This window comes from Polistes fuscatus, unplaced genomic scaffold, assembly GCF_010416935.1.
Source record: "Polistes fuscatus isolate 324 unplaced genomic scaffold, CU_Pfus_HIC Scaffold6, whole genome shotgun sequence".
Taxonomy (NCBI): Eukaryota; Metazoa; Arthropoda; class Insecta; order Hymenoptera; family Vespidae; genus Polistes; species Polistes fuscatus.
The window spans coordinates 8,570,630-8,591,910 of NW_025113140.1; the positions used below are offsets into that span (position 1 = coordinate 8,570,630).

Below are 21,281 nucleotides of genomic sequence, written 5' to 3' on the forward strand. Positions count from 1 at the left end.
TATCTCCAACAGGCAAAGTATGAAAAAAAGTCCTGATAATGCTATTATATAAATAACGTGTATTCCTCAAAATTACAAATGTTATTCTGAAAAAATAATGAGAGTGTTTAAAAACGAATCGGAGATGTATTTCTTATTTTGCTGGTTTCTCATTTGGCATTCTACAGAATGCCTGTGTGAAATATAAATACATTTCGTACATTGTCGGCTAATTTTATTCTGTAGAATGCCGGATTTTGTACTTTGCCGGGAACATATATATATATATATATATATATTTAGATATATAGTATAAATACATTAATATAAGATAAAATCTTTGTAGAATAATAACTGCATAAATAAATAAGCGATAAAAGCTAGATAAGCGATGTAACATTTAATTTCTGTTTTACAATATATTCATTGACTTCATTTTTCAAAAGCATGAAAATATTTGTACTTCATATCGAATTCCATATATTACCATAATTTATAGCTATGAATATATGCGACAGTCTTATGCGATGAAACCAAAGAGAAAAAAGATATATCTTCTTTTTTATTGTCACTTCTAATCATTGTGTACACTTCTTTATTTTGGATATTTATAAGCAAATAGTTATTGTAGTAAAAAATATTTTGTATACTTATTATCGGTATTCAACGCATAACAATAATACTTACGTTTAAGTAAAATATTCTTTTGATTATTTTTTACATTTATTTAAGATATATGTATATATAATTCATTTATTATTAGTAATTATGCATATCCTTACAAATAATTGATAATAATCATTTCTGTGTAAGTGTTTAATCAAATATACAAAATTAGTTAAAAAGATTTATTACATTCTTATAAACAATTAGCAAATTATTTTACAGTATAAATTCTGTATTATACATATTTAAATAAATTTAAATTTAAATTTACATTTGGGGGATTGGCGAATGAAAAGTCTTTCATAGACATGAAGTAATGTAATTGGACAAATACTAGAGATCTTTATCCAGTCACGGATATTGTTTATCACACAAAACATTATTTTTTGATAATATTTTTTATTTCTTTATTTACTATAAAATTATGTTTTCAACAAATTGTATTAGGTATACAACTTTCTTCCCGCCATTTTTCTATAGATGGCATTAGCGTCAATTAAACGTCGAATATATACATTATAGACGGCTTACAATTCTCTTTAGTATCTTGTAAACATAACCTGATAGCACCAGTAATTGATTTGTGTTTACATCATGTAGTTATTCCCGATTAGAAATGTCAATTTATGAGCCGAATCCTCGTCATTTGCGGGAAGTGTTAATTTATTTTTTTAATATTAAAAAATCTGCGACTGAGGCTCATCGAATGCTCTCAGACGCTTTTGGTGAGGCTGCTATGAGTGAAAGAACATGTCGTGAGTGGTTTTAACGCTTCAAGAGCGGTGATTTTTGCATAGAAAACCGGCGTAGTGGTGGAAGACCAAAAGTTTTTGAAGATAAAGAATTAGAGCATTTGCTCGATGAAGACTTGTGTCAAAGTCAAGAGGGGTTGGCAAGATCATTGGGAGTGAGCCAACAGGCAGTTTCAAAACGCCTAAACAGTCTGGGAAGAAGATCAAAGAGATCAAAGAAATAAGATCAAATGATAAAATCATATTCAACAAGAACTCGATAGTGGAATACTGATCTAGTCAGAGAGAGTAATTTATAGAATATTCACTTGAGAACTGCGTGTCTTTTTGTTCTTTCTTCTTTTTCTCTTTTAATTGCTTGTAGTGTAATGAAATTCTACAATAACTAGTGATTTAACATTTGTATAATAACAAAGTTACTTCATGGGGCATTCCTGCTTAAATTGAAACGTTTTTAATAAAATTACTTGATGTCACAGTTACTTTATATTTTTCCATATCACGGGACAGAGTGCGTAATATGAGATGTATCCTTATTTTAATTATGAAATTTGTGACAAATCGTAGTACTACATGCATTCCATGTAATGCGTTGTAGGAGAATTTGCATACATACACTCCCGTTTTTTGTTAAGCTCTTATACATATAAACATGTTATTGTGTTTATGTCATTTTGCAAAAAATAAATTATACGAACAATAGATATATTTCAACTATTATAGAAAGTATATAGTGTTTCGGCAGATAACTTTATCTACATTTTGCATTGGATAAATTCTCCAAGAAATATGGCCACTGTATAAAAAAAAAAGAAAAAAGAAAATGAAAAATTATATTGCATTTAAAATTTAAAATAAAAACTTTACGTTATTATCTTTGGAACTCAGTAGACTGCATTCCAACATAATTATATTATTTACATAATATTTACAAATGTATGAACTACAGACTTTAATTAGCTCTGTTCTTACACAAATATAATACATATAAGGCATAGTGAGAACTTGAAATGTCTCGAAATAATTTACAAAGAAAAGGATTATTCGTCGAGACGAATCAATCTCTTTTTAGTAAGAATTATTACTCAGTAAGTATGAAAAAAGTTCCGCGGTATGGTGTAATACATTGATATATTCTATTAGATGAGGAACATCCGGCAGCGTTCATGTATTTCTGTATTTTCATGAAATTTTCTAATTGTCTACATAAATAATATCAATTTTTAGATAACGTATACATTCGTATTCGCTATCTTATAATGATATTTTTCGATGTTCTTTCGGAAATATATAATGAGATATTGAATGTGCTGATTTGACATAACATATAGATGAAATACTTTCAACAGTTTTTTTTTTCTAATTATAAATGTATTTATGCATGTTTCTTTGTATTTATGTGCGAGACCACGTAATTATTCAAATGATAAATTCTTTAGGCATGCCGGGTGGCATCAATATGGGCATTATCACCATGCTACGTTTTATCATTCATACTAAAAATACTATAAGAATAAATTTTTAATAATAATAATAATAATAATAATAATAATCATAATAATAATAGTTATAATCATAATAATCATAGTATTAATAATAATAATAATCGTATCATCGATAAACATTAGACAAAGTGGCCATTCCTTCGGAAAAAAACTAATGAAACAATAAGTTTATAGCGTTTTTTGTTTTTTTTTTGTTAGCATCAACTTCCTAATATTTCAGCGCGAGCGCTTATATATGTTCAACAACGGATTTATCGATAATAACGTAACAGCCTGCCAGCAGTGCACAGTTCATAATGTATTTTATTTTATGCTTCTTTTTTTTCTTTTGCTTCTTTTTTATTTGCTCTTTCTATCTATTTTGCTAGATTTCATTAATCTTTTAGCCGTAATAACCTCTGCATTTTTTTCTTATTATTTTTTTGTTCTTTTTTTTTCATCTAACAGTAATAAGTGCGACGAGCTTACAAACACGATATTACAGAAGCTATATCCAAAAATTCTGTGATTATCGATTAATGATATTAGCAAAAAGCAAAATGTAACTCGCCGCATGGCTTTTATAATGTTTTTTACAACAATCATTCTGAGCAGAGGCGCTTTTCTGTGAATTTATTCCACAGGTATCTAGGCACAACAGATACAAAAGTAGTCGTAGTCGTAATAGTAGTGATAATAATAGTAATAGTAATAATAGTAATAGTATTAATTGTAATAGTAGTACACGTAGAAGTATCCGGATTTATAATGATTGATATCCTAAAATAGCACTGTCGTATACATTCTAAAGTAATAACGTTTTGCGTTTTCTCTGCTCTAATACGAGCTGGAAGTGTTAAAGCGATAATCTAGATTATTTTACACCATGTACACGTAAACGTAAAACTTCATTTATCATAGTTATTAACACAACAAGCTCGCTTAGCTTAGCATAATTTAATGATAACACAGAGTAAACGTTATCGATGATACTGCTCCTTCTGTCTTCCGTATCCTCGTTTGTATAAAATCTTTTCTAGAATATACCAAATTCATGAAAACCACAGCATTAATAATGTCCTTTATACCAGTGATATCATATAATATTTGTGTATGTGTATATATATATAACACACACACACATATATATATATATATATACATATAGCATACACTAGCATTTTAAATATCTTTGTGCTAAATGTTTCATGTCTAATGAATTTAGAGCCCTTTTTAACCGTATTTTTATCTCAAACATTACATAGTTTAAATATTTTCTTTTTTTGTTCTTTTTAACAACTTCTTAAATTAGTGATCTGTGTTGAGAAAGGAAATAAGTGATATGGATGCATCAAATGGACATTATTACTTTCATGCGAATCTTCATGTTTTTTCCTAATCTAAAGGGAATATAAGAGGAAGATATTTTCTCTAACACGAGCAAACAAAATTCTAATATACGTTAAATGTTATTGATTCCGCACAATATAAGGCTCTCTAAGGCAGACACTGCCAACGTATGTTATCGCCGTTTTTTTCCATCTCCCCGGAAATAGCTAACTTGTGATTTTACTACAACAAAATAGGGGGTACATCGGAAGAGAATAAGGTAAGGACTAGCAATTATTCGGATCAGGCGGCGTTACAAGATATTCGTCAGCTCGTTTGTGATCAGATAGAGCCCGTATTGTGTACGAGTCTTGTGGTAAATCACTCTTCCTTCTTAAAAGTGGTTTCATTGAATTTGCATTTGTTATTTTTTTCGCCTGTATCATATTAAATATTTATGAGATTTTCATAATATTGTTTTATTTTAAATCTACTAACTAATTATATAATAAATAATATATCATACCTCATTAGCCTTAGCTTCAATCTTTTCTAAAGTGAGCGGAGCTTGATCCGGATCACCATCCTCATCAGGTGGAGAACTATCTAAATGTTGCGTCAAGCTGTATGGAATGTTTGGCATACTTTTATTAATTGCCATATTATAATGTGGATGTCTCATTGCTAATGCTTCTACGCGCATCCATGCTTCATCTCTATCTTTCATAAGTTTACGTTCTCTTTGACGATCCTATATATGTTAAAATATTCAATTATATATGTATATGTATGATTAATATTAATGCTTTATATTAGTTTTTCTTACTATAAATATACCTGATTGTACTGATTAGTACACTGATCAAATACTTTTTGATTCATCTCCATGAATAACTTCAAAGCATTATAAATTAATCCATGAATCGTTTTATTCCAATGATTGCGTGAATTTCTGTAGAAAGCTGGGTACATAATCGGTAAAATCACGGAATAGTTTTCTGATATTAATGACATTATGTACTCATTGTTCCAATAATAAAGGGCTCTTTCTGCAACCTAAAACAAAGGGTGTAAAGTTATAAATCTATGTTTTCAATCAAATATATTTGATGCCAAAGCTATGAAGTAAAAAACGCACTTGGAAATGAGGAGACGAGACACATTTTGCCAATTGTCTAAACAATGGGTCCAGTACTTTACGAAATTCAGCTGGTTCTATTACATCTAAAATTTCTTCTAATTCATTAAGAAACATGACTTCCTTGGGAGAGTGTGTTTTTGGCCAAAATTTTAATAAATTTCTAATTACAGGTTCTGTCAAAGATGGATCCTTCTCCAAAAATTGAACAACGCAATATGCTAATTGTGGATGATAGACTGACAACGATTTGGCTTTGTGCAAAGGTAACAACACTTTTAAAAGAAAAACTTTATGTTCTTCTTTCAATGGTAAAGCAAAACCATTTATAATGCTAGAATAAGTAAAATCAATTAATATATGTCACATCATTTAATTTATCAGATACATCTCATTCAACTCAAATTCAAAAGATTTATGAATAATGATATTACCTTCCTAAAATTTCAAGAAGTTCTGCGATACCATTATGATGTTCGGTTTCATATATAAATCGATAAAAAACATTATTTATTTGTTTCCTGATGTACGCTCTTAAACCGAGAAACTTTCCATAGATTCTATGAAGAGTTGTTTTCAGGAAATCTCTTTCTCGTGGATCTTCAGAATCAAATAATTCTAATAATTGTAAGACAAACTTCTGGTCTATATAGCGTCTTGCAGTAGATGGTTGGAAATCTTGAGATTCCAACAATCTTAAAAAGAATTCGTACACTAATTGCAAATGAGGCCACGCTGCTTCCAAAGTAGGTTCATCTTCCTCTGGATCAAATTCAGCACCATTTGGATTTGAAGACGGTGGAAGTGTTCGAAACAAATTAACAGCAAACTATAAAATGAAGTAGTTTGCAAATGAAATAATTTATATAAATTCCTTATTATTTTTCAATTTCACAGTATTATGTATATATATTTAACTTACCATATTTACTGCTTCTGGATAAATTGATTCAGTAATAACATTTTTATTTTTGGTTACATAATCAACCATTTCATGAAGGGCAGTACGCTTTACCTCCTTCCATTTCAAGTCTGACAGTGGATCGGACTCAAAGTCAAAGAGTACACAGCACTGGCGTAACTTCTGTATGAAAAGTTCTTCTCTTTCATTGCCTTGTTGGGTCTCTGAAATGAAGAAACAGGAATTGGTTAAATATGTTTACAAAAATAATATACTCTTAGATATTTTTACCAATTACGAAAGGCTGCAGTTGTTGATAATGCAAAGTAAATGTTGCTGGATAAAACTTGTGCGGCTCCTGAGGTAATACTGTGGCAAAAGCTAAACCTTGATGAAAACTAGGACTCTTTGGTAAACCTATGACCCCAATAGCAGGGCCAATACCTCCTACATGAACCATCGTAATTACGTAGGTACAATCCCCTTAATACTTGTAAAAAACTTTGCTACTGATATCCTACAGCACCTTTACTTTTTTCCTACTTCATTTACTCAGTCATTCTAATTAATTTTTTTCTCAATAGATCTTAAAGAAACACAAACATTATCTCTAATATCATCTCTATTACGTTTCGCAAGCGTACGCAACAATCTGTTGCTTCCTACGAGAAAAGTTGAAGAATCGATCGGGCCGACCGAAGAATCCTACTTCGCACTGTTTTCGAACTGTCACACACTATATAATTTTATTGGCGGTAGTAATTCGAGATACGTAAAATTGTATTTCGCGGGCAGTTTACGGATCTCGTTAAAAGTCGGGTCAAAGGTGATTGTATCTCTCAGCTAAAAGAAAGGTCGATGGTCTAGGCTCACTTGTACCAAACCTGAGTAAGGTAAAAATAGGTAGGGTGAAACGAGAAGGGGAGGGAGGAGAGGAGAGAAGAAAAAAAGAGACGTATGTATAAATACTGTAGAGCAAAAAGAAAAATGATGAGAGGGGAGAAGGGATATATATATGTATAAGTATATATGGGTATATATGTATATATGCGATGATGACCGGCAATAATCAAGAGAGTGGAAAAATGTTGAGGTAAATTGAGAAATAGGATAGAGAGGACTATGTGTTTACGTTAAGAGAAACGAGAAACGGTGTGTGAATCGAAGTGAGAAGCGCTTGCGCGATGTCCCAGCGAGCTAGAGAGGAAGAAAGAGAGATTATCTATGTATGTATAAAATAGAATCGATAGACTGTGACGTAGAAGAGCGCTGCTGCCACTCGTCGAGAACGAACCAAGCAACCCCGATTTGACCGGCGCACTACTCTCCCACACACACACACGCGCGCGCACTATCTCTACGTATTATTATACATATGTATACATTTATATATATATATATACACACACGTATGCATATACACATATATGTACACATATATGTATGTTAAATCGCATTGAGAAAGGGCGGGAACACCGATTTTCTATCCTCCTTCCTCTCGCGAGAAAGTAATGCACAATTCTTTACGGTGCTAAATGGTGTTACGCGTGGTCTGCCTGTCGTGTCCTATCGTATTGTATCGTATTGTATATCATATCGTATCTATCGTGTTCATCTTCTTCCATTTTATCAATAAATCTCTTCGAGCTTTAATTTTTCTTTTTTCTTTTTTTATTTTTTAAATTAATTGTAAGAGGAATGAGTCATTTTTGGAGTTTAAATAAGTGACCGAGAAATTTATAGAATCATAGACTATATATTGCGTGGGTGTGTGGTACGTATGATGTTCTTTTTTAATATTAATATTTCTTTACGTTTGCAGAAAATTGACAAAAATAGAAATATATGTATGTGTACATGTGTATATACAGTTGTTGCTTAGCGATAGCATTGATCGAACCGAGCGCGAGAACTTTTTGAAAATAAATAAATATAATAAATAATACCTGGCATTGATTTTGTACTGTGTACCGTTATATTAATAATATTTTATTTATATATATACAAATATAAGTATTATTTCTCGTTCATACAACTTTTTAGATGTTCCAATTTCTATAGAACTTTACTAGATAAAACTTTAGAATCAATGTCCTTTTGTGTTTGATATGTATATATGTACGTAAACATATATTTCGCATAAAATATTAAAAAGGAGAAAGTTATGATAGTAATGTAAGCGATACGTGTTTTATGTTGTCTACATCATGTACGGGTAAATTCATATGGTTCCGGCTTCATTTTCTAAACTAACACACCGATGCACGATATCATCTTGTCTCTAGTTACCAATTGAATAGTCGCCATTTACAGTAGAAAACCGAGATCGATTAATTTCAATTATCAAATTAATAAATTTGTAATTAAGTAATACACATATATTTTATGAATAATGAAGATCTAGAAAGAAAAGAGAAGGGGAGGGGGAGAAAGAAAAAAGAAATTGTTGCATGTGTTGGCGGCATCGGTTATGCTACTCAAAGATGACAAAAGGAAATACTGGCTTCTCTTTGAACGCTTCTTCCGTCGTTTAACCGAGGACGTAGCTTTCCGACAAAGTAATTTTAATTAACGTGAAAGCTTATTGTCTATCTATCCGTAGAAGTGGAATGTCAGGTAACAGCCGTTCTAACCAAAGAGGATCGATAAGAGCCATTCTAATGTTTACTTCGAATACAATGCAAATGGTTAAAAGAAGATTCTTCTTATCCAAAGTATGGACTCAAGTGGAAAAGTTTTAAACACAATAAGGAAAGTGGAATCTGAGACTTGGACTAGGTGGTTCTCAGAAACCTATAATTTTTTTCCCTCGATTAAACTGACAAATTCATTTCCTGCGAAAGATTCACGTGTTATCAAAATGACGGAATAAACTTAGGATTATGTTTTCACGTTAGGACAGATGATTTTGCGCAAAAAAAAAATAAAAGCGTAGGAAACGAGAAGCTTGTAATGTGTTAGATAAAAAAAAAAAATCCAATATAGGATGCGATAACATATATTTCCATATATTTCCAATATATTCTATTATAACTTAAGCACGACGTTCTTCTAACGTTACCATTCTCATTCCACAATTTTTGCCATTTTTCTCAGAGCTGTTCGTAATATTTTTGTAAGAGAAAAACGTATCATTATTTAACGCATTATTAACCCTTTGAATATTACCTCTGAGGTGAAAATAATAATCATTTGCTCTTGTTGCATATTTCTCAGTGTGGATTGTTTTTATTTATTTTTTTTAAAGACCTTTATGTGTTAATGCATATAACAAATATTTATCACTTTATCCTACTTTATTTTGAACAATTATAAAAAAAAAAAATCAATTATATATTAATAATAATAAACAAAATAAAAATTGATACAAAATTGAGTTCAGAGGATTAATCAAATAAATACTTTAATTACAAACTAGGCTTAAGAAAGAAAAATTATTTTTTAATTAATCGTCAAGAATTATGGAGACAAAAATGAATGAAATAAAATTACAAACAAAGAAAAATCAACGTAAAAATATATAGGACGTAAGTTAGGAGATAAAAATCGAAAAAATGGAAAATAAAACAAACCTGCTAAGAGCGGGAGCTTTTGAAGTTCTCGGTTCTTTGATATGTTGAATCTCGAGCTACTTTGTCTCTTATCCTTTTTGATAACAGGCCCACCAGGCTGATACTTGACTTTGTTGATGAGTGTCGGTGGAGGTGATGCATTGCCATGTAGAGGACCACCTGACACTTTGTTCGTCTGCAAAATAAAATAAATCAATGATAAGAGAAAGATATATATAATAATTATAATAAAATATATTTAATTATTATACACAGGCGTATATAGATAATATAATATATTTCGTTGAAAACATATTGTATCGCGAATAAATTTGATAGGAAAATGGATAAGTGGCGAAGGGAAAGATTTTTGAATAAGAAACGCAGTCTTATAAGTAAACCGTGACAACTTTGTAACGAGAGATGTGCGATTTTGATTCGCACAAATAGCCACGATATTTGGCGGAACCGCAAGTCCAACATTACCCCGTCCCTTCTTTACTTTTGTCAAGTAAATACAACTTTCTCAAAGAAGAATATCACATTTCTCTCGTTGCAGTAGCTTCACGTAACAATATTTACGTAAAGCTTATATTTAATGGAAAATTTAACGTGAAGATCTTTATTAGAAGTAAATATCAAATTAGAAACACTTAAGAAAAAAGTAAATAAAAATACAATTATTATCAACGTTACCAAAGCTTGAAATATTGTTCATTAATAAAAAATATGTTAAATTGAACAATTTCTAGGAAGAAAAGTTAGTAAGTGAAATTAAAATATCATATCCAAATAAAAATAATAAGAAGCGTTGTCATTATTAAATAACGGGGATGAATGAATGAGTGAAATGAATATTGTTATATTTTTTTTTCTATGTTACGACTCAATAATAATTTTATTTGACCAACTTACTGAAACTCATTGAATTGCGAAAAAGATCCGAAATATGAGCGAACATTAACGTTATTACAATGTGAAACTACGACACAATTCTTTCGTCTCATCGCGAAAAGGAAAAGAAATAGGAGAATGAACAAGAGATAGAAAGAAAGTTAGAAGAAAGGAGAAAGAGAGAGAGAGAGAAAGAGAGAGAGATAGGAAAAAAGACTTTTATGCGTATCCTCGCTTATTCATTCTTTCGTCCGGCCTCTAATTATTCTTCCACGGTCGTTACCGGTGTTTTAAGAGGTTGCAGCAGTAAAGATAAATATAGCATATAGTATGACGCTTAAAATAGAAACCACGTGGGCGAATTGTTTGCGGCCTGACATGCCTGTCGTGCTCCTCGTTAAGGGGTGTTGCGTGTTCACACGCGAGATAAAATTCCAAATGGCTTTTTTGGCTTTGTTTTGACATGACCCTAGAGAGGAATCCATTATTTGAAAGTCGTATAATCTTGTGATGAAGGATATATCAGTGAGATTAATTAATAATAAATGACATTACGAACTAATGACGATAGAAAAAAAAAACCACAAAGGATTAAAAGAAAGAAGAAGATAACAAATCAAGATAAAATAAAACAAAAAAAAAACAAAAAAAGACAATTGAACAAAACCAAAAAATAATAATAAAAAAAAAAGAAAAAAGAAAAAAAGCAAAAAATATTACGAAAGAACTAGATTTTAAACCGATAACGCCGATTTGTACGTACAGAAACATTCTCAATACGAAACCTGCCTTCTTCTTGAACACATTTCCAGAGGCGAGTCTGCTAAACGCTTGCATTTTATACGATTAAGAGAAAGACAGACGACTTTGTTCCAGGATGCCGTTGTAGTAAAAAAATCATCGAACGAGGATCATCATCGTGTCTCTCTTCGTAATCCCAAACGTTGCGTGCTCCGCGAGAAGAAATGGTCACGTACTATTGTCCGCCATGACACTCATATTTCCGCTTCTCCAAGATGAATTACTTCCTTTAGGAATACACGAAATTTTCAATCACCGTCCACATACTTTATTCGTTTTCTTTTTGGTGATTTGTTTTTTGATTTTTATTTTTACAACAGGTCATTAATTAATCGTTTATTTGAATAATCTAATATACGAGAGAACATTAAATTGTTTCTAAGTCTAACGAGGAACCTTCTTGTTGAGATTTAAGAATTGTGAATATTTTGGAAAAAAAAGAAAGAAAAAAAGAAAAAAGAAAGAAAATGAACAACGCAGATAATTTGTCTTGATCCTGTTCTAATAATTCCTACGAATAATTAATAACTCAGAAATATATATTTTTCGAAGGATCTATTATTCTGGATTATATTTGTTTATTTATGGATTTCTTTTTTAAATATTAAACAACTTTTCATTGAGTCATTTGATTTCATTTTTAAATGAGCCATCTTATAATTAGATACCTAAGCTTTACATAGATGAGTTTTGAAAAAAGTGTTAACAAGTTTTATTACGTGCTTACTAACACGCGTATATTGTTAGATAACTTTTGGAATATCATTTATCAGAGTTATCGATCGTTATCATGGTCGAAGCGAAGTACAAAAAATGTTGAGTTTCGCTTGATAATATTATTGAGGAATAGCAACGTTGAAAAAATTAAATTTTTTTGGTTGGACTGAATTATGTAAAATAAGTACACATATGAAAGAATGAATCGGTAAATAATTATTGGTTTATGTTTAAAGTTATATGTTAGCTTGTATCATAAGAAGAAGAAGAAGAAGAATACCGGTAAACAACGAGCGTAGACAAACGAATATTGCGTAATGAATCCCAAAGAAGTAATACTAAACTTCTAATCTATACGTTCTATTTAACAGAACCGTGCAAAATGATATAATTAATATCAATAGGCATAATCGGATTTGAAAAAAATAACTATATATATATATGAAATACATATATAAAACAAACGATACAAAGGTTGCTTCAGAAACACGTATCATATAAACATAGGTCCGGTAAATATTTATTTTCTATTTATAAATACTTCTCGTTTTAAAGAAATGTTCACAAAGTAAAGTATTTATATATCAGAAAGCAAGAATTTCCGGATCTACGTTCGTTTGACCTTTTTTCATCCTCAGAAAAAGTATAATGCAACACCAAAGTTCGTCACCTATTTTTGAAGCGTATACCTTCTATTATATATTTAACAAAAATCTATATAGATAATTAAAATAAATAGTTATTGTATATATAAAACAAATAATAGCATTCTGATGTAAGAAAATTCAAAGAATAATCTATTAAATATATAACACAATAAATGAGCTAATGGTAAAGATAAATATTATAATAAAATCGGAGAAAGTTAAATAAATAATAAAATATTATTGAGAATGAAGTATGGGTGATTGATTGAACGACTAAGAAAGAAAGAGAAAAATAGACATAGAGGAAGATTAGAGCTTTTGGCAAGCGATTGGCTCTCTTGGTATGCTGAACTATCGACAATCGTTCAAGGTCATCTTCGGTTGGCCTCAACCCTGAACCTACGCTCGATGGGAAAGCAAGTTACTTCGTTTTTATCAAGATAGACTTTTGGTCCAGAGTTGCAGTTGCATTCAATCCTCTATCAACATTTTTTTTTCTTTTTTTATTCTGATTTGCGATCAAACATCATGAACGCTTGCTTATACATACAACAATCTATTTTCTATGATTTTTATTCCAAATGAATAGAAAAAGCTGACCCGTGAAACGTAAATAGAATAATGGCGAATGAACATGATATCTCGTGAGATTAGAAATTGAACAGATAATTATGTTCAATTAAATGCGTTACAAATTAATCATGTGAAATGTATATTTCAGATGCTTTTAATGTTTTTGAATATTTGGAATATAATTAAACCCTTAATTAATATGAGAATACATTTATTGGTATTCCCTTTTAATTAAATATAATATGATATTATTTACAAATTTTATACTAATTAATGGTCTTTAAAAATTGAAATACAATTTTCTCTCACAATCATTTTTTTCTTTTCTAAATGAAATCATTTATTTGCTATAGAGACTATCCTTGTAGCTATCTAGTTGAGTTCAATGAACCATTAATGTAAACTTGGACAGATGCAGTAATATTAATGATTATTAGAAAAGATAACGGACTGTGTTCATGTAACTTATTTGCAATTTCTGTAGTATGAAAATGAATGCAAAAACGATCGAAATTTTATTATCTTATTTAATATACCAACGAGTATTTATATCGTAGCCGATTTGATTAAAATTTTATATGCAAACAGTAAGACTTTGTACAATAAATTTATATTTTATCGTCTGGCATTATTTTTACGCATAACATATTTTCTTCAATTCTATTCCAGCAAATTGTATCAAATACTTGTAACTTTGAACGAACGACAAGACATTGTAAACAAAAAAATTAATGTATTTATATAAAATAAATAAATTCTAATAGGAACGCCGATGTTTGCTCATATAAAAAATTTCAATATACAAATAAGTTCCAGAATACTATACGTTGTTAGTGAAGACGACGATTAGAGGTAATTTGAAAATTATCGATAACATCGTCGATGAACTTAGAACTTCGAATAAAGAGAAAGCTAACATAAGAATACAAATTAAATATCTAACAAAGTGAAATATAAATAGAAATATAATAATGATCAATTCCTAATTGTAAATTAACGATCAATGTAATCACAACCACTTTCCAAACAATCAAACGATCATAATTTATGATCAACGAATCGAAAAGAAAAGAAAGAAATACAAAATCCATTCAAATAAATCGATATCCTAACAATTACTTTATACTTTACTCAAAAGTTAAACCGAATGAAGTAGCAAAAGAAAAGGCGGGAATTTTAAAAATGCCATTTAGAAAGTTAAAGATTACGAGCTAGAAAACCTCTGTTTAGCAATGTCAAAATTCTTAACTAGAACAATGAATCAAAGATAACGTAAAAATATTAAAAATAGAATAGAAATGATACTTAAAATATACGATAATGATTCTAGAAAAAGATTATAAAGTCACGTACAAACGTAAAAAGCCAAAAGCTCATATTTACACACGCACGTACACTCTTTTATATTGATTCACTCGTTTCACCTAAAAAATAAACACATTGAACGGAATAAGATAACGCACAAGTAACACAGGTAAAAATGAATGTCACACGAACGCGTATAGCTACTCGACACACTTTTCCATGTGCGTGTTACATCGCGTAACGCGCGCTATTTACTTTATTTTATTTATTTCTTTTTTTTTTTATCGATATTTTATTTTGTTATTTTTTTTATTTTAATAACGTGAAAATTGCTCGACGATAATAATTAATATATTATAATAATCGATTGAACGATCGATCGAGAGACGGCAGCAATCACTTATACAAGTGCTATCCCGACTATTACTGATGACTTTCCTCAAGAAGCAGTCTCGTGTCGTCTAACCTCGTTTTGGCTCCTCTATTCTCCCCACCAAACTATACGGCCATTACTGCCGTTCCTTATGTACACATTATCGATGACGATAAAGATCGATCCTCGTGAAAAGAGAAATCGAGAGATCGACAGATTAAAGACGTCCGAAAATTCGATTAATTACTACTCATTTTTCTAGTATTTTTAAATACATTACGATTTCTATAGACAAAATTCTATTTATTATATCAACATAATTAATATTATTTTTAGAAATATCGTATTAACTAGCCAATTTATTAATAATTTCTTCTTTTACGATAAAATGATTCGTTCTTGAAAGTTAAAAATTCATTCAGCGTGATAGACGTTGAGGAAACATAATAACATAGGTATTACGAAACGTTAGGTTGTAACAATCAATTTTATATGACGTTTTATTCTTTTTTTTTCTATTTTTGAAAACAATTTTAATTTACATTTATTCGTCATTTATAGAGATATATTTTTTTTTCCTCTTCTTCTTATTTACAATTATACATATCTGAAGCACTGTACCACAACTACTACGTGGCTGCCCACAGATGAAGGAATGCGATCGACAGCATCAAGTTGCATCGTAGTTCATTTTCACGACATAAGATCTATCATGCTTATGATCGCCAATAAGAAGTCACTTCTTATCGGTATAAAAATAAATCAGCCGCAATGTTATGGCGTTGCCAACAAGTGATCATCCGTAACGACAATGACAATAAGAGGTGAATGAAAATTCGACGATAAAAATTATTCAACAATTCCTCTCCACGAGATCTAAACCGATTGACAGACAAACATTCTCATTTATATATAAGTAAGAAAAACTATCAACATAAATTTATGCGTAAAATGTTTATCATCTTATTTATTTTTATATACGTACGTATAAATATATATATTTATATATATACACACATATAAAAAAAGAACTGAAAAATAAAGAACATTACGCCTGATGTTTTAAAAACGTCGCCAAAAACCAAAGGCCGAGTCTAAATAAAATAAGATTAAGTGCCAAGTTCTTGCACAAAATTCGCAATAACGATCTTTTGTTGTTATTCATTCCTCCGATCAAATTTGATTCATTATTTAATCAAATTCATTAACTTTTTCTTCGACTCGATGCCTTTGAAAGCCTTGAAATTTAAAAAGAAAAGAAAGCGTTTAGTTTGAAATCGATCACGATCGTTGTACGAACTCAATCGATCGTAGTGCCATCTACCTTAAAAATGGTGGAACAAATATATGTAACTCATACGTAACTCTATCTTTCTCTTACTCTTTTTGTTAACTCACCAATCCCGATCATCACTCTACAAAATAACAATTCAACACAACCAAATCAATCGTCTTCGATCACATCTATTCACTAAAGCGTGTGGATATATACTTATGTTCATATGTATGTGTATACGACACGGACATGCATTTATGATTGTTGTGCAATTTTGCTGTGGTTGTCATCAAATCGTCCGACATAAATTAGATATGAAACGTGTAAGCCTTTAAGATTTTTCCGATATTGTATTATATATAAGAAAAATATACGCGACATGCAATAATATTTTATATTGTATGACTCTAAAAAGGAAACAAGAAAAAGAAAAGACCGAAGTTTTGCAATAAATCTTAAACTTCATTTATTTCCTTTTTGTTTGGAAAAATTATTGTAGAATTTAAACTGTCAAGATTAGTTTTTATTATCATCAGATTAAAATTTATAGATTTTTCACGTTCAAAAAAATAATATTTTAACAACAAGTCTTAACATTTTTATAGTAGCAAATCTTTTTTTTCTTTTTTGATTTATCTTAATAAAAGAATAGCTATGAAGCTTCATTTCTGTACAATTTAAAACACTGTACACTTATACGAACTTGTTAATGACACAAAACGAGGAATCCGTGTATTACTATAAATTTTCGTGATTAATCGATCACGAGTCTTCTTTTTCCTTCATCTTTTTAATAATGCAACGCAATCTCGTCGTAGTTGCAAATGTTATAAACGTATTTTACGATTATTTTGATAAAAAATATAAAAAATAAACAGTCACATCATTAATTTTTGTTCATAGTACAACTGAACTAAAAATGACTACACCATCATAAAAGCAACGGATGGCACAAATGGAGATAAAATAAAATACGAAATAATTACTATCGTTTTTAAAATTTGATTATATAAATTTACCCCTAATCGAACAAATAAAAACCAAATATATACAAATAATTTATAATAAGTCGATGTTTTAATCGAAATAAAAAGTTTTCTATTTTGTGGAGGAAAATCAAAACACAACAACAATTAGGAAATATTTTTCTAATTGTAAATTTCCTGTATTAATGAAATAACTTTTGTAAGAACGATAACGTTACATCAGACGTAAAACGATTGATGTTACGTGAATAATGCACTGGAGCATCATTACAACACTACCCCATTATCATAATCTTTGTTGTCGTCATAGTCATCACGCGCAGTTTGTGCATATTTATATATATAAAAAAAGATAGAAAAAGAAATAAAAATAAAGAGGAGGAAGGTGGGGGAGTGTGATGAACGCGTAACGAGACGCCGTTTTTCCAACGACTCGAAACGAAACAACACCGGCAACATTCTGTTTGTGTTCTTTCTACGTCGGAATTCCAATGTTGGCGCGCGTGGCGCCGAGCTTTAACCTTTTCGATGCTCCAGACACGACGAATAACTTCACAAAAAATGTTTACGCAAATATGCGAAATGGCGCATGTATGTTTGTATTACGTATAGTCAGAAAAATTGATTCTGAAATAAGAACATTTAGCGACCTCAAAGTTACAGGCTTAATTACCTACATTTTATAATAAAAAGCGGTACCTTAAAATACATTTTAATTAATAGGTTGCATCATAATTCTGTATAATTTAGAATCAATTTCTTGAGTATTCCATAATTGAATGTGTATATATACATATAATACATCGAGGTAACGGAAGAGTCAAACAAACAGAGGAAATAATTTGTCTCGTTTTAAAATATCCTTTCGTATAAATTTGTATAATTAATTGTTCGATTTTTATTTGATTGGGAAATATTGAAATACTATTAAATTTGCCATATTAAATTCTAAAGTACAAACACGAATGATATCTCTTTCATCCTGTAAATCAATATACTTGTAATACTTTTAAGTAATTCTGAAAAATATTGCGATCGATGAAGTGCATAAAAAAAATGAGACATAGATACAAATATAAATGAATTTTGATCACGTCTCGTGGCAGCAGTCTCGGCATACGATCAAAGCTTCAAAGCCTGGAAGCGAACCAACGAACCGTCATACTGTTCCCATAAGAATGTGAAATAGTAAACGAATACCGTAGCGCGTTTCATGTTACGTCTTGGTTTTATTCCCAATGATATTATACATCGGCGCGATATTTCATAAGCATAGAATAGATTGTTTTCAATTATTTTATTATTATATTGTTTGAGCCAAAAACGCTTAAATTTTCATTTGACTCAAATTAACTAAAATAAGTTAAAGATAATCTTAAAATGTTATTAGTCCGTGAGATTGACCAATCACCGTAAATAACACCTGAGATAGGGAGAGAAGAAAAATAGGATGATAAAAAAGAACGTAAAAGATTAATAAACATTAAAATCTAGTAAAATTTTTTTTATATTTCATAAAAAGAAAAAAAAAATATCCCAATTGCGTTAACGAGAACGTTCTATACTCAGTTACATTAATCGTGACAGGCCAGCCCTGTGACTATACACGGGAAGAAACATCATCGCGGTTTCGTAGGAATGCGAGCACGAAATTGCAGAATGTTCCGTTGCACGATTAATTTTAAGCTTCGACGAGCGTACAGACGTGTAACGTAGTACTAACAATAAGTAGTGTAGTAGTAGTAGTAGTAGTAGTAGTTGTGTAGTTGTAGCAGCAGTAGTATATGTATATACATACGTAAACGGTAGAACGATTCACGAGCATTGGATTAAGAGAATTCCAAGTTGAAAGGGGAGAGGGAGGATAATTGTTACAGTCAAGCATATAAATGATACAACTTTTTCTTTCTCGTATCATTAAAATGTCAAATGATTCCAAATCGACATTGGCTTAATGTTAGAGTTTTACTAAAGACTAATTAGAAAAACAGTAAGCAGGAAGTGAGGGATCTGAACGTAGTCAGGAATGATTGTGTCTGTAAAAAGAGAGAGAAAGAAGAGGGGGGAGATACATAGATAAAGAGAGTCGTGTGAAAAAATTGCGCAGCGAATGTCCGAAGAATCAATCTCTAATGTGAAAGAGAAATATATATATATACATATAGAGAGAAAGAGAGAGACAATGAGAGACAAAGATCGGCGATCCTGACACTGACAATCTACTGTATAATAGATGACAGAGTAGAATGCACGAGAGGGACGATATTTAAGTACACATCACAGTAGGAGATAGGGAAAACGTTGAGATGGTGGGGGTTGTAATGATGGTGGGGGATGTGGGAGAGAAGGGAGGGGAGAAGCGTAGAGAAACTAGAGATATAACCTTACCTCGTCGCCAGCCTCGACATCCTTGTTGCCGTTCTTTCCCTTGTCCTTGCTGGTCTTCGACGACGTTTCCTGGAACAGAAGTAATCAAAGCATGGCAGATCTGGTTGGTGTAGTAGCGTGCGCGTGTTCACGCGTGCTTTAAACTAATCCCTTTGAGAGAGGGATGAATTGGCACTCGCGAGAGCACGCTTCATGTGTTGCGTGTGTATACGTATGTGCCTGTATATATAATGTACATAAATATACATATATATACACACACAGATGTATATATATATATATCCAAAGCACGGTATCAAATAAAAAAGGAAAAAATACCATTATTGTGTCGTGTGCGTCAGAGCCCGAGACGCGCGAGAGAGTAGTCGAAACTCACACAACCGCCTTTAATAGGCCAACGATGAATTCCTCCGTACGCAAGAATTGGGGGATTTTTACTAGAGCGGAGCGGCGAACGCTTTTTTCACGTCAGAGAGATAGTCGAAGAGAGTAGATTTAACAACGTATACGGAGGATCGGGTCAAGAAACGAGTGAAACGGCAGTTTCCACCACGCTACTACACCCTTGAGTAGCTAAGGCCGCCGGGGTTGTTCCCCCGGTGCACTCTTTCTTTCTTTCTTTCTTTCTTTTTTTCTTTCCTTCTTTCCTTCCTTCTTTCTTTCTTTCTTTCTTTCTTTCTTTCTTTCCTTCCTTCCTTCCTTCTTTCTTTCTTTCCTTCTTTCTTTCTTTCTTTCTTTTTTCTCTCTTTCTCTCTCTCTCTTCTTCTCTCTCGCGCGACACGTTAGCTCTCTTCTTTCTTCAGCTCTTTCCTTCTTCGCTCTTTCTCTCTGCAGTGGAGAAACACCATTCGCGTCGCGCAGCACTGAGAGAAAAAGGGAGAGAGAAAGAGAGATAGACACACACACACCAACAGTAAAAGGTAGATAGTAGAGAGAGAGGGGAAATGGATAGAACAGAAACAGAAAGATCCGTAGACAGACCGATCGTGTGTAAAGAAAAACTTTGGTGGTAAGAACGTTCCGAAGACACTACAGCGCGACACCAGAAAACTATCGTGACAAACGCACCTTTTCCTTCCTTAGTCGGGTCGGCATTTTTTAACGATCTTTACAAAAACGGGATTTCACGAAGATCGAGAAAAACGCGAACACGAGCACGCCCAAGAGAGCACGCGTATCGGCACGTCGGTCTCTGATCGCGAGCGAGCCGACGACACACGAGCACGGCATCCCTGTATGCGCCGGCCATTGGCCCTTCTTATTGGTCGTTCTATCTTCGCTGCCATCGCCATCTCTCCTCCTTTCCTTAGTAAGACCGATTGCGCCACCGATATTGCCTTTTTATCTCTTTCTCCCTTTTTTTCTTTCTTTCTTTTTCTATTTGCTCATTTCATTAATTTATATAGATTTCTTTTTTTTTATCATTCCAACTGTAATACCGCTTATACAGAAAAAATATGTTTGGATTTATTATGGACAAATTTTTCTTAAATTACTATTGGTTGATAGATTCACCAATGA

The 21,281-nt window shown here is 31.4% G+C and overlaps 1 protein-coding gene across 4 annotated transcripts; it reads right to left on the reverse strand.

Moving 5' to 3' along the window:
- Positions 1 to 1,864: 1,864 nt before the first annotated feature.
- On the reverse strand, positions 1,865 to 21,031 carry LOC122523522 (serine/threonine-protein phosphatase 2A 56 kDa regulatory subunit gamma isoform-like). Of its 4 annotated transcripts, none has more exons than XM_043645315.1 (9): positions 20,829 to 21,031; positions 19,761 to 19,829; positions 9,822 to 9,996; positions 6,271 to 6,473; positions 5,783 to 6,177; positions 5,349 to 5,682; positions 5,048 to 5,266; positions 4,737 to 4,961; positions 1,865 to 4,647 (listed from the first exon to the last, which is right to left on the reverse strand). In XM_043645315.1, exons 1-9 carry the CDS (start codon positions 20,853 to 20,855, stop codon positions 4,498 to 4,500), a joined length of 1,797 nt encoding a protein of 598 aa, XP_043501250.1. In that variant the 5' UTR covers positions 20,856 to 21,031; the 3' UTR covers positions 1,865 to 4,497. The 4 variants fall into 4 exon arrangements, with proteins under 4 accessions (XP_043501250.1, XP_043501252.1, XP_043501253.1 ...); XM_043645317.1 differs by lacking the exon at positions 20,829 to 21,031 and adding an exon at positions 20,079 to 20,436; XM_043645318.1 differs by lacking the exons at positions 19,761 to 19,829; positions 20,829 to 21,031 and adding an exon at positions 11,484 to 11,567.
- Between the last annotated feature and the right edge of the window lie 250 nt (positions 21,032 to 21,281).

What these genes read in the sequence shown, in the direction of transcription:
- LOC122523522 (XM_043645315.1), bottom strand. Translation starts at nt 20,855, where the DNA reads ATGCCGACCCGACTAAGGAAGGAAAAG. An exon ending in AAAGCTCCCGCTCTTAGCAG is followed by an intron (nt 6,474 to 9,821) that starts GTTTGTTTTATT and finishes TCTTCATTTCAG; the next exon opens with AGACCCAACAAGGCAATGAA. An exon ending in ATCCAGAAGCAGTAAATATG is followed by an intron (nt 6,178 to 6,270) that starts GTAAGTTAAATA and finishes TTCATTTTATAG; the next exon opens with TTTGCTGTTAATTTGTTTCG.